The sequence below is a fragment of the Polypterus senegalus genome, chromosome 1 (assembly GCF_016835505.1).
Source record: "Polypterus senegalus isolate Bchr_013 chromosome 1, ASM1683550v1, whole genome shotgun sequence".
In the NCBI taxonomy this organism is placed as follows: Eukaryota; Metazoa; Chordata; class Cladistia; order Polypteriformes; family Polypteridae; genus Polypterus; species Polypterus senegalus.
This window is the reverse complement of record NC_053154.1, coordinates 84,132,550-84,147,440: the sequence shown is the minus strand read 5'-3', so window position 1 is coordinate 84,147,440 and position 14,891 is coordinate 84,132,550. Positions and strand designations below refer to the sequence as shown.

Here is a 14,891-nt window from a genome sequence, read left to right as displayed (position 1 = left end):
CACGGGAAGTTGGAGAATTAGTGACGTTAGAAAGTTCAATATGGCGGCCGACAGTAGTATCATACCAATGAAATAAGTACAGACATCGGTTTCCGTTAAAAGTTCAATATGGCGGCCGACAGTGGCATCATACCACCGAAATAAGTACCAAATTTCAGCCTTCTACCTACACGGGAAGTTTGAGAATTAGTGATGTTGGAAAGTTCAATATGGCTGCTGACAGTGGCGGCATACCACCGAAATAAGTATGTACATTGGTTTCGGTTAGTGCAGGAAGCCGCCTACCAAATTTCGTGAAGATGGGGCCATGAATAAGAAACTTCAATATGGCGGACGTTGTTGACCGTTATGACCATTACGCGTAGAATTTCAAAATGAAACCTGCTTAACTTTTGTAAGTAAGCTGTAAGGAATGGGTCTGACAAATTTCAGCCTTCTACCTACACAGGAAGTTGGAGAATTAGTGACATTTGGAAAATTCAATATGGCGGTCGACAGTGGCGTCATACCACCGAAATAAGTATGTACATCGGTTTTGGTTAGCGCAGGGAAGCCACATACCAAATTTCGTGAAGATGGGGTCAGCCTTCTACCTACACGGGAAGTTTGAAAATTGGTGATGTTGGAAAGTTCAATATGGCAGCCGACAGTGGCGTCATACCATCGAAATAAGTAAGTACAGCGGTTTCAGTTAGTGCAGGGAAGCCGCCTACCAAATTTCGTGAAGATGGGGCCATAAATAAGAAAGTTCAACATGGCGGACGTTGTCGACCATTATCGACTGTTATGACCGTTACGTGTAGAATTTCGAAATGAAACCTGCTTAACTTTTGTAAGTATGCTGTAAGGAATAAGCCTGCCAAATTTCAGCTTTCTACCTACATGTGAAGTTGGAGAATTAGTGATGAGTCAGTGAGTGAGTGAGTGAGGGCTTTGCCTTTTATTATTATAGATTGAAAGTCTCTTCAGATTGCTGATTGTAATATTCCTTTGGAAAATTCATTCAAACTTTTCTTATCATAGGAAACAAAATTTGCATTCACTCTCTAATTCAATTAATTAATGCTTTTCTTGGTGCATTTGCTTAGCACTTTTTTGATCTCATTTTATTAATTAATTGGTCACGGGTTCATGCACTAGGCTATCTTTGGGTATATCTATACTAATAAAAGGCAAAGCCCTCACTGACTGATTCACTCACTCACTGACTGATTGACTGACTCACTCATCACTAATTCTCCAACTTCCCATGTAGGTAGAAGGCTGAATTTTGGCAGGCTTTTTCCTTAAAGCTTACTTACAAAAGTTAAGCAGGTTTCATTTAGAAATTCTATGCGTAACGGTCATAACGGTCAACAACGTTTGCCATGTTGAACTTTCTTATTTATGGCCCCATCTTCACGAAATTTGGTAGGTGGCTTCCCTGCGCTAACCGAAACCGCTGTACGTACTTATTTCGATGGTATGATCCCACTTTCGGCCGCCATATTGAACTTTCCAACGTCACTAATTCTCCAACTTCCCGTGTAGGTAGAAGGCTGAAATTTGGCAGGCTCATTCCTTACAGCTTACAAATGTTAAAAAGGTTTCATTTCGAAATTCTACACGTAACGGTCATAACGGTCGACAGCATTCGCCATGTTGAACTTTCTTATTTATGGCCCCATCTTCACGAAATTTGGTAGGCGGCTTCCCTGCACTAACCGAAACTGATGTACATACTTATTTCAGTGGTATGACGCCACTGTCGGCCGCCATATTGAACTTTTCAACGTCACTAATTCTCCAACTTTCCGTGTAGGAAGAATGCTGAAATTTGGCAGGCTTATTCCTTACAGCTTACTTACAAAAGTTAAGCAGGTTTCATTTAGAAATTTTACGTGTAAGAGTCATAACGGTCGACAACGTTTGTCATGTTGAACTTTCTTATTTATGGCCCCATCTTCACGAAATTTGGTAGGCGGCTTCCATGCGCTAACCAAAACGATGTACATACTTATTTCGGTGGTCTGACGCCACTGTCGGCCGCCATATTTAACTTTCCAATGTCACTAATTCTCCAACTTCCCATGTAGGTAGAAGGCTGAAATTTGGCAGACTCATTCCTTACAGCTTACTTACAAAAGTTAAGCAGGTTTCATTTAGAAATTCTACGCGTAACGGTCATAACAGTCGACAACGTTTGCCATGTTGAACTTTCTTATTTATGGCCCCATCTTCACGAAATTTGGTAGGCGGCTTCCCTGCGCTAACAAAAACCGATGTACGTACTTATTTCAGTGGTATGATGCCACTTTCGGCCCATATTGAACTTTCCAAGCGTCACTAATTCTACAACTTCCGTGTAGGTAGAAGGCTAAAATTTGACAGGCTCATTCCTTACAGCTTACTTACAAATGTTAAGCAGGTTTCATTTCGAAATTCTACACGTAAAGGTCATAATGGTCGACAACATCCACCATGTTAAACTTTCTTATTTATGGCCCCATCTTCACGAAATTTGGTAGGTGGCTTCCCTGCGCTAACCGAAACTGATGTACGTACTTATTTCAGTGGTATGATGCCACTTTCGGCCGCCATATTGAACTTTCCAATGTTACTAATTCTCCAACTTCCCATGTAGGTAGAAGGCTGACCCCATCTTTACAAAATTTGGTAGGTGGCTTCCCTGCGCTAACCAAAACAATGTACGTATTTATTTCGGTGGTATGATGCCACTGTCGGCCGCCATATTGAACTTTTCAACGTCACTAATTCTCCAACTTCCCGTGTAGGTAGAAGGCTGAATTTTGGCAGGCTCATTCCTTACAGCTTACTTACAAAAGTTAAGCAGGTTTCATTTAGAAATTCTACGTGTAACAGTCATAACGGTCGACAACGTTTGCCATGTTGAACTTTCTTATTTATGGCCCCATCTTCACAAAATTTGGTAGGCGGCTTCCCTGCACTAACCGAAACCAATGTACATACTTGTTTTGGTGGTACGATGCCACTATTGGCTGCCATATTGAACTTTTCAACGATCTTTGTTACTTATGGGCCCATCTTCAAGAAATTTAGTATGCGGGTTCCCAACACTAACTGAATCCTACTTGCGTACATATATACATCCATAACCTGCAGCTTGGTCACCATGTGAGGCCTCCCACGTTGTTGGCTGCCTGCCTATATAAGGCCGTCCGTCGCTCCAGTCTCAACATTCCCTTCCTTGCTTCGCCACGGGATCCACGTGTCCCTGCTGATAACTACAGCCTTTTTATTTAATCCACGGCTTCTCCGCTGTTTTATTGTTCGTTTATTATGATTATAGTTATTGTGTAGTTTATTTTAGACTTACTTTACATTGTTCAGGTACCCATTTCCTTTATCATTCCAACCGTACCACCATTAACATGTCTATAGAGGTGATCACTATCGATCAAAGAACTGTCACTTACCAAGTGGTTTCCATGCCCGGAGATGGCACCTACCTTTTCCATTCTCTTTGTTACATATTGCACAGCCATATCAGGCTCACTCTTGATATCCGGAGGAACATTGTGTCTTATATATTGAATGACTGGGAAAGGTTCAAGGTGTGGACTGGAGATAATTATACTACACAGGAGCACTATAAGAGTGAAATGCTTAAGCCCTTCACCTATGGTTCTGCATGTGAGTTGATGGCTGCCGCTGAATTGTTCGGTTGTCGCTTTCAAGTGTACCGAAATGGACAAATATTTTACACCTTTCAACAACTGCCAATGCCTCTTAAACATCTTAGATTCACAGGTGACGATTTCAGTAGTGGACACTTTGATGTTTATGAATGTTTAAACTCTCAAAAGCTGGATGTGAAGTTATCGATGAAACTGGTTATATGCTTACAATGCTTGACAGATGCCGAATGTCACTTCAACACAAGTCCTGCAAATACTGTCATAATTGAAACAAACCATGAAACTCAAATTGATTATGACAGCAGCAATCCAAGCTGTGAGATTTCAGACAAGATTACTTTTCACATGGCCAACTGTATGTTGCATGCTCAAGAGTAAGCTCAGCACACAACTTGGTCATGTTACAACCGTTGGGCCGAACTGACAATGTGGTATACAAAGAGATACTTAACAATTAATTATTGGTATATTTTCCCTCAGTTTAAAAAGGTTTAATTTTCTTCTTAATAAAAATTTTAAGGCAGTACTTCACCACTGCAAAGCGCGGGTATTTTGCTAGTATGCAATAAATTCAGAAAAGAATTCAGACCCATTCTACACATTTCATTGTGTTGAAGATTTAATTTTAAGTAGACCAATATTATCATTTTTGCCTGTCAATCTAGACTCAATAACCCAAAGTGAAAACATGTTTTCAGAAAAGTCTGCAAATTCATTAAAAATCAAAATCTCTGATTCATAGAAATTTTCAGACACTTAATTCAGTGCTTAAGAAGCCGCTTTGGTAGCAATTACAGATTGGAGCCTTCCTGAGTAAGCCTCTACAAGCATTGCACTCCTGCATTTCAGCAGTTTATCCCAGACTTCCTGGCAGATTGTCTCATGTTCCATTAGATTTATGGAAGCATCTATAAACTGCTGTCTTCAAGCCTCTCCTGAGATGTTCTTTTGGGTTTAAGGCTTGGCTTTGTCTGAGCCACTCAAGGCCTGATGCCATTCCAGCATTGTCCTGGCTGTGTAAGGTTGCAATTTTTAGGTAGGTAATGAGCAGTGCCAGGCCTTTGCTAGACATACAGCTTGGAGTTCTGCCCAAAGAGTTCACTTGTTGTTTCATCAGGCCAGAGTATCTTTGCCTTCATGCTCTCAGAGTTCTTTAACCTGTCATATGCCTTTAACTTGAGGGTAGTTTCCGTCTAGTCACACCAACATAAACTTCTTATTGGTGGAGTGCTGCTGAGATTACCATCCTTCTGACAGGTTCTCCCATCTCAGCAGACCTTTAGGTTCTTGGTCACATCCCTTTTTTTTTTTTCCTGTTGCTCAACTTTAGGAAAAGTCCTGGTGGTTCCAAATGTCTTCCATTCCATAATTACAGAGACCACTGTGCTCCTGGGAACACTCATATTCTTTAGAAAATGGTATTATACCCTTGCCTTGACCTATGCCTCAACACAGTTTGTTTGTGGTGTCCATAGGGAATTTCTTGGACTTCATGGCTTGTTTTTTGTCTTGACATGCAATGTGAATTGTGAGAACTTATTTACAAAGGTGTGTGCCTTTCTAAACTATGTCCTATTAATTCCATTGGCCACTGGTAGGACTCCAATCAAGTTGTAGAGACACCAGACCACTGTCTGAATAGCCACAGCAAATGGTCCAAATACTTGTCTGACCGAGAGATTTAAATTTTTGATTTTTAATAACCTTTCTGAAAACGTGTTTTACTTTGTCATGATTAGTAATTGAGTACAGACTGATGGGGAAAATGGCAAATGTATCCATTTAAAATCAAATCTGCAAGGTTTGCATTACCTCAATATGTGCCTTCTTACACTCATTTCTATGGATGGAGCCATGGCCAGAAGGAGAGGTCATTGGGTGGTGCCCAACATTCTCAGAGTGCTTTGACCCTTAACCACTACACTCTTCAGCTGGCAGGTCAGCGGTGGTGGCCAAGTCACTTCCCATCTCCTCCAGACTTCCAGTTAGTGTTCTACATCTTACACCAGAGCCAACAGGAGGTTCCTTTCTGTCTTTTCTCCCAGCCTTCAGACAGCTATTTTCCACTTGTGGAGTCTCAGTACAGCTTTTCTCAGAAGATTCCACACTTATTGGACTAGGAATCCTCACTTACACTCCATTTCCACTATAGACAGCCATATTGTCCAATCTTTGTCCTGACAATCATGGACAAGCTTTAGGTACTTGTCCTTTTTTATATTTTCAATCTCTGCCACTTCATCACAGCCTTCCTCCAACAGGACTCTTAATTCCATCAAGATGATTTTCTTTGCCTCAGGAGGCCACATGACAAAATTTAGTACACAGTACCACACCTGAAAACTTAAGTTTTCTTCCCAGGTCAACCTTCATTTTCCATCCCTGGGTTGACCGCAGCAGATTTTGCTTGGCTTTACTCTGAATGTTCAAATTCTAACCCTCTTTTCCAAAGTAATTACTGCACGTTTCACATTTGTAATAAATTTAGGTCACTTTGCAGAGATTTGTTTTCACTTTGACATTAAACGTCTTTTTCTGTTCATTAGGGTCAAAAAAGCCATATTAAATCTGCTGTGATTCAATGTTATAAAGCAATAAAATATGAAAATTTCCAATGGGGTGACTACTTTTTATAGGCATTATATATGCCAGTTTCAGTTGCATTGGCAAACCCTAGACGAGGTGCCAGTCTATGTTCACATGCACCACAGAACAATTTAAAGAGGCCATTACCCAAAGAGACAAGTCATTGAGAATAAAGTGGAGTGCACAAGAAGTAGTAAGATGTGCACAATTTACATCAGTAGGAACACTGGAGAGGGTTAGCACTTTAAATTTCTTTGACTCGTGATATCTAGCCTAAAACTGACACATCACTCCTATAGTGAATAGGGCTCACTGATGCCTTCACTTCCTAAGACAGTTTAGGAAAGCTCAGGTTGCCTGCAGCCGAGCGCAGTAGATGCATTATACCTCATTATAGCGCCTGCACAGATAAAGACCCCAAAGCATTACATAGGGTGGTAAATTTGACTCAGAATATCACTGGCATATACGCTCTTTCAATCCAGGACACAAAGAACACATACTGCCTTAGAAACACAAACATTGTTAGTAAAGATGTTACCTGAACTAAGACCACTCTAGGCTATACTGCCTGAGTTACGGACGGTTCTTGCCCACAGGTCATAAAGGTGCTCAGCTTCCGCTTGTGCTGACAACTATGTGATTGTTTCTTGTCTTTATTGTTTCAGGTTGCATTTACTGTATACTGTTGTATTTATTGTCTGCCATTGGTATTGTACTACTGTCACTAGCACATGGGAGACAAACGAGTAAGAATTTGAAATGATGGTGTACACATGATAATAACCTTGAGCTAGAAAAAAATAACCTGCTTGTTTATTCATACAGGACTTGGACCGTTCAAACTTGTCAATTAAACTAAGACAAATAACTGGAAAATAAAGAGAAAATGCACACAAACAGGGAGAATATGCAACCTCCACACAGATAGTGACCAGGCCCGGATTTGAACCCAGCCCCTTTAGTTATAAGGCATCACAAATAGCTGCTGTGCCACTCTAAGAAGGATTTTCTTTGTAGTGTTACCATTACAGCATTCATAACAGAGTATAATAAAATTTTTCAAAATGATTCTGAGAGGAGGGCAAGTAGAAAGATACCAACAGACAGTGGATAGATAAGCCGTATACCCTAATATGGCTTTTATAAGAGCGGGCCTGAACTGGGACTCTGATTATTGGCAGAGCACTGATACTGGTAAGGCATTTGTTTGGAAACTTATCATCCCAGCTTGACCCAAACAGCCACTTACCTTTAAATACAAAGTTGTAGTCTTCCTCAGTTCCCATACTTGGCAGAGTCTGTCACTGTGCCAGCCGTGTCCTACCCTCTGTGGCTGTAACCGAGTGCCTTGTTTTTAACCAGCTACTTCACTGCTGAGCACTGGGAAGTGAAGCTGCCAACTTACTGAAGGATTAATTCCAGAAATGAAGTAAACTCAGGATGCTGCGTGAATGGAATTATGTGTTGTCCAGTCCCTCCTTGGCAGCCCTCTTCCTTGCTAAATAATCTACAGATTTTGTTTAAATGCCAACTAAGAGTTGCCTGTTACAGAGCGACCTGTTTCACTGGCAGCTGGTGGGTGTTTGTCTGGCTGCTTCGAGTGGGCTGGTCTTGAGCAGGTTAGGCAGGTACAGCAGCAAGCTTGTTGCCAAAGGGATGGCCCCACCCCCACACACACACACATACACATACACACACCCCCCACCCCCCTCCCAGCAGGGAGTGTCAACGTCAAGCCACCCTTTACTCCCTCTTTTCTTTGGCAGGTTAATGATTAACAAAATGCATTCTTCTTTGCATGAATCGCTCCTTAAGGGGGTCATTTACAGAAACAAAGAGGTCTGTCCTTAAGAAATGCTGATGATTAGGGAGGGTGACCTGCTCAGAAGCAGGGATTTGTACAGCTTAGCTAGTTATGTGCATTGATATACAGTGAACTGTCATTGGAGCAGCCAAAGCATTCTTAACCTCACCGCAACTGGGCTGGTGTCCCTCCACTGGGGAATTTCACATTTCCTTAGTATTCTGAGGATTCTGGCCTTCTTTCATATTCCAAAAATACACTGGCAGGTTCACCAGCATATATGTGTGTGTGTGTGTGTGTGTGTGTGTGTGTGTGTGTGTGTGTGTGTGTGCCATATAATGAACTGGCACAATTCAATGAAAATCAGGCTGCAGTGGCTTGAGAAGGAAGTCAGAGTCAGCCTGTTTTTGTATATATAGTACATAATGCAAAATTGACTGACTGGCTCACTCACTTGATCATCAACATAAACACCATTTCACATTTAGTTAAAAAACTGAAATTTGGCAGTAGGATACATCTAAGGCAGTGACATCTACAAAGGACATTTTGATATATCAATATTTATGAGTAAACCACCCCCATGAGAGAAGAACTAAATACCATTAAATTTCAGAAATGCTTTGACAGATTTGATTGAAATTTGGTGATGTTATACCAAACAGAAAATTAGCCAACCCTAGTTTTGCATTTGTTGATTTTTGCCTGCAATAATGTTGTAGCAAGAGGTGTATTCTTAGGTAGCACGTCCTTTTATCGCCTCAGTGGCAATCACATGTAGAAGTGAGGTGTGCAGTTCATTCAAATGAATGCCACAAGCAGAAGCGTGCTACTGACCAAACAATAGCTGTAATTGTGCAGAGAAATGGGACTGGCTGCACGTGAAAAAGGGCAGCACTTCGGAACAGAAAAAAGAGACAAGTTGGTGCTTAGAAAATGAGATGTGAAGTGGATGAAGGCAAGTTAGGTGAAGCTCAAAAAAGACGTAGTTAGCAAGTGGCCTCCTTGGGTATACGTAGTCTATAGCAGTAATATTTTGCTCATGAGAAAATGTGTGTAGCATGTTCAAGAGTAATGAGCTCCAGTGAACTAATAATATTAGCCACTGGGAAAGAAAAACAACACCACATATTGTATACAGAAAAGTACTCGGTTACTTTTGATACATCTTTTTAACCCTCAGCACTATAACCAAGGCCCATTGCTTTAAGAAATTTCCCAAGTAAAGCTGGGTAACACAGTTAGCATATATATATGCAGAGAATCCTTTCCTAAGAAAGAGCAGCGAAGCATACATCCATTTACTACACCATCTTAATCCTTCATATGGTCATGTGGAGTCTATCCCAGCTTTGATGGAGGAACGAACCCAGGAGGGATCATTGGTCCTTTATAAAGACCACTTACACCAGGACAATTTACAATGTGCATACGCAGAGAAATTCCACATAGACACAGGCATTGGAATTAAATCCTGTTGCTGGAGCTGTTAACAGCATAATCAAGCATCTCTAATTTGAGGTTTCACTCATTTACTTATTTATTACTGAAACCAAACATTAGGTACAAGGCAGGAACCAAACATGAATGAAGAACCCAATCATGTGAGCATGCAATCATTAACACACGGAGCCACCAAACAGTATAACCAGCAAGGGAAAACTGGAGTGCACAAAGAAAAATGTATATAGATACATGTGTAATGTGTGTGTGTGTGAATAGATAGATATATAGATAGACTGGCAAAATACCCGCGCTTCACAGCGGAGAAGTAGTGTGTTAAAGAAGTTATGAAAAAGAAAAGGAAACATTTTAAAAATAACGTAACATGATTGTCAATGTAATTGTTTTGTCACTGTTATGAGTGTTGCTGTCATATATATATATATATATATATATATATATATATATATATATATATATAAAATACCAGCTTCATGCGGTGAAGTACTGCATTACAATTTTTATTAAGAAGAATATTAAACCTTTTTAAACTGAGGAAAAATATACCAATAATTAATTGTTAAGTATCTCTTTGTATACCACATTGTCAGTTCAGAACAGTCAGAACATCTCAGGAGAGGCTTGAAGACAGCAGTTTATAGATGCTTCCATAAATCTAATGGAACCTGAGACAATCTGCCAGGAAGTCTGGGATAAACTGCTGAAATGCAGGAGTGCAATGCTTGTAGAGGCTTACTCAGGAAGGCTCCAATCTGTAATTGCTACCAAAGCGGCTTCTTAAGCACTGAATTAAGTGTCTGAAAATTTCTATGAATCAGAGATTTTGATTTTTAATGAATTTGCAGACTTTTCTGAAAACATGTTTTCACTTTGGGTTATTGAGTCTATATTGACAGGCAAAAAATGATAATATTGGTCTACTTAAAATTAAATCTTCAACACAATGAAATGTGTAGAATGGGTCTGAATACTTTTCTGAATTTATTGCATACTAGCAAAATACCCGCGCTTCGCAGCGGCGAAGTACTGCCTTAAAATTTTTATTAAGAAGAAAATTAAACCTTTTTAAACTGAGGGAAAATATGCCAATAATTATTTGTTAAGGATCTCTTTGTATACCATGTTGTCAGTTCGGCCCTCCGGTTGTAACATGACCAAGCTGTGCGCTGAGCTTACTCTTGAGCATGCAATGTACAGTTGGCCATGTGAACAGTAATCATGTCTCAAATCTGACAGCTTGGATTGCTGCTGTCGTAATCGGTTTGAGTTTCATGGTTTGTTTCAATTACGACAGTATTTGCAGGATTTGTTGTTTTGAAGTGACATTCGGCATCTGTCAAGCGTTGTAAGCACACAACCGGTTTCATCGATAAAATCACATCCAGCTTTTGGGAGTTTAAACATTCATAAACATCAAAGTGTCCTCTACTCAAATTGTCACTTGTGAATCTAAGATGTTTAAGAGGCATTGACGGTTGTTGAAAGGTGTAAAATATTTGGCTATTTCGATACACTTGAAAGCGACAACCGAACAATTCAGCGGCAGCCATCAACTCACATGCAGAACCATAGGTGAAGGGCTTAAGCATTTCACTTTTATAGTGCTCCTGTGTAGTATAATTATCTCCTGTACCGTCATCAGTCCACACCTTGAACCTGTCCCAGTCATTCAATACATAAGACACAATGTTCCTCCGGATATCAAGAGTGAGCCTGATATAGCCGTGCAATATGTAACAAAGAGAATGGAAAAGGTAGTTGCTATCTTCGGGCATGGAAACCACTCGGTAAGTGACAGTTCTTTGATCGATAGTGATCACCTCAATAGACATGGTAATGGGGGTTGGAATGATAAAGGAAATGGGTATCTGAGAAATGTAAAGTAAGTCTAAAATACCTATACAATAACTATAATTGTAATAAACAAACAATAAAACAGCGGAGAAGCCGTGGATTAAACAAAAAGGCTGTAGTTATCAGTAGGGAGACGTGAATCCCGTGACGAAGCAAGGAAGGGAATGTAGAGACCGGATCGACGGACGGTCTTATATAGGTAGGCATCCAACAACGTGGGAGGCGTTGGGATGGGGGACCCAACGCCACCTCACACGGTGCCCGTGCTGCAGGCTATGGACGTATATATGTACGTAAGTAGGATTCAGTTAGCGTTGGGAACCCGTGTACCAAGTTTCTTGAAGATGGGCCCATAAGTAAAAAAGACTGTTGAAAAGTTCAATATGGCGGCTGACAGGGGCATCATACGACCAAAATAAATAAGTACATTGGTTTCGGTTAGGGCAGGGAGGCCGCCTACCAAATTTTGTGAAGATGGGGTCAGCCTTCTACCTACACGGGAAGTTGGAAAATTGGTGACGTTGGAAAGTTCAATATGGCGGCCGACAGTGGCGTCATACCATCGAAATAAGTAAGTACATCGGTTTCGGTTAGCGCAGGGAAGCCGCCTACCAAATTTCGTGAAGATGTGGCCATAAATTAGAAAGTTAAACATGGCGGACGTTGTCGACCATTATGACCGTTACGTGTAGAATTTCGAAATGAAACCTTCTTAACTTTTGTAAGTAAGCTGTTAGGAATCAGCCTGCCAAATTTCAGCTTTCTACCTACATGGGAAGTTGGAGAATTAGTGATGAGTCAGTCAGTCAGTGAGGGCTTTGCCTTTTATTAGTATAGATAGAGTGACAAAATACCAAAAACAAAACGTGTAGCCCCTCTGGTAATCCCCACACCCAGGGGCCCTATTTAGCTCCTGTCAGATGCCTGGTCCATTTTCCCACACTCCTTTTTACCTCCCTCTTCTTTTGTCTGTTGCACCGAACTGCACAGGTAAATAAAAACCTTAAAACTTACCAAATATATCCACTTTGAAGTAGCAAATGTTACAAGGTAGGAAAACAATGCCTTCTGTCTTTAAAAGGCACCATTGTGACAACCAAAGTACACTGGACAATATACATTTTATCACAGATTCTTGGTACTGTTTTGTCAAGGTAAGGATACATTTCGTGTTCATATGTGTCTGCTTGCTGCAGACATTATGGTTGGAGAAATCACAAAATCCCCCCAGTCAACCACAACCCACCTTCATTCTCTTAGCTCTATTCTGCTAATCTAATCCTACTTTTCCTTCTGCAATTCTGTTTTTTCAAAGGTTATGTTCTGCCATGGTTTGTAATGACAGACAGATGTGTGCTCATATCATTAATAGTAAGGGCATTTTATGAGATACTTCACTAATCTGCCAACTAAATTGTTACCAAACAATTTCTTAACCAATATGTTTGTAAAGGTGTGTAATAACATGTATTAAAATGTTGAAATTCAACTCCCGTGGGAAACCCTGAAAAAACATGCTCAAGTTAAGGTAACAATTAATTATTTTTCAAAAAATCTATTTTTTAAAATCTGGCCTTAGGTAACTTGTGAGGGGTCAAATAAGGGTTTTTCTTGAATCTGAGCTGACTGTTAGCATTTATATTTCACCACAAACACTCCATTGTTGAAAAAGGCCACAATCACTTTTACATTTACATTCAAAGTAGCTTTTATTTCACATACTTATATAATACTCGAGAGTTCTTTCTCATTCACAATGTCTGTAGCTTCAAGAGTCATTGTCTATGTCTTTTTCAGACACTACAATTTCTGCATGTAATGCCTTTACAGACACCACAGGCCGAGATGCACGTGACCCCATTCTTCTTGCAGCAGCACCGCCGGTTGCTGCAATCTCCATGACAGGTACAGCTTGTGAACTTAAGTAGCTCCTCAAGAGCCATTGGGTCTAGTGTTGAAACTGGCTCATACCCATGCACACCTAATGTCCATCCATAGTCACTGGGGTTCAGAGACATGCTCTGTAGAAGGATCTAGTCCCGGGTCTGCAGGTAGGCACGGAGTGAATGCTGTTTAGCTGCACCCTCTGTTGGAGGTGGAGTCTCTGGTTTGATCACTACTGCCGCCACCTTCCTTGAGAACATGTTGTATCGAATTTCACCCAATGTAGTATCTGGTCCATGGTAAATATACTGGAAAATCACAATTCCAGTCTGAATCACTGCCTCCTTGGTGGCTTCTGTGTCAAGGAAGATGTCCTTGTACTCATCCACGTTCTCTGCACAAAACCTGAAAAAAATGCATCAGGTTTGTGTCAAGTATAATGTGAAACAGAAATATAATTATTATTATTATTTTTAATAGTTTTGCTATGATGATTATTTGTCAAAGTAATAGTAGTATTATCATTATTACCTGTGAAATAGAGTTGTTTTCTCATGGCCAGTGATTGCAGAAACCGTATCACACCCCGTGAAGGTATGACAGAAAAGCAGTTAGCGCATCTCTTTCAGAAAGAGATTCTTGGATCTTTCTGACGTCATAAGAGCCATTTGATGTGGTGAAGAAGAGTGGATGGTGGCTGCCTGAGCTATGGTGCACCAGCATTACCAGCACGTCTGCATCTTCTGCCTGGACCTGAAAATAGACCAAGATATACAAAGCATAATGAACCGTGCAAAAACAGATCAGTCTTTTCAACAATGTGAATTCTCTTCTTTTTAAACTACCCCATCCCCCCTCCGGGCACCATCTAGTAGTTAATGAAAAATACAAACAGAAATGTTACTGACCTCAACAGAGCAATCTGAAGCAGCAGCCAATGCTTCTCTCACAATCGAAGTGTCAGTCAGCATCATTGCCTCACTGCTCCACAGTGATATGATGTTTTCAGAAGGTTGAAGAGAGGAGGTAGATGAGCTCACTCTTGTTATGAGTGTTGTCCGGGAACTTCACTCTAGAGCTCCAGTGGAACATATTCGGTCGAATCTGGAGATCACAGCAGGAATTCTTGGTACACCGGAAGTGGTTGTGATCTTTTGGTGATCTGCTGTAGCCATCAAAGACCACAGTGATCTACTGGGAATGGTGGCCCAGACACTGCCCATACAGTGCATCCGGAAAGTTTTCCCAGCGCATCAATTTTTCCACATTTTGTTATGTTACAGCCTTATTCCAAAATGGATTAAATTCATTTTTTTCCTCAGAATTCTACACACAACACCCCAGTTTCGCCCATTCCTTCACCCACCACCTCTCAAGCTCCATCAGTTTGGATGGATAGCGTCAGTGCACAGCCATTTTAAGATCTCTCCAGAGATGTTCAATCGGATTCAAGTCTGGGCTCTGGCTGGGCCACTCAAGGACATTTACAGAGTTGTCCTGAAGCCACTCCATTGATATCTTGGCTGTGTGCTTAGGGTCGTTGTCCTGCTGAAAGATGAACCATCGCCCCAGTCTGAGGACTGAGCGCTCTGGAGCAGGTTTTCATCCAGGATGTCTCTGTACATTGCTGCAGTCAT

At 40.8% G+C, this 14,891-nt stretch overlaps 1 protein-coding gene across 1 annotated transcript in view; it reads right to left on the bottom strand.

Moving 5' to 3' along the window:
* Positions 1-7,858, bottom strand: part of rab25b (RAB25, member RAS oncogene family b) — a 65,576-nt gene extending 57,718 nt beyond the window's left edge. Inside the window, exon 1 of the mRNA XM_039752572.1 lies at positions 7,498-7,858. Coding sequence (XP_039608506.1) covers positions 7,498-7,534 — 37 coding nt within the window. The 5' untranslated portion in view covers positions 7,535-7,858. The remainder of the gene's footprint in view (positions 1-7,497) is intronic.
* Positions 7,859-14,891: the final 7,033 nt, after the last annotated feature.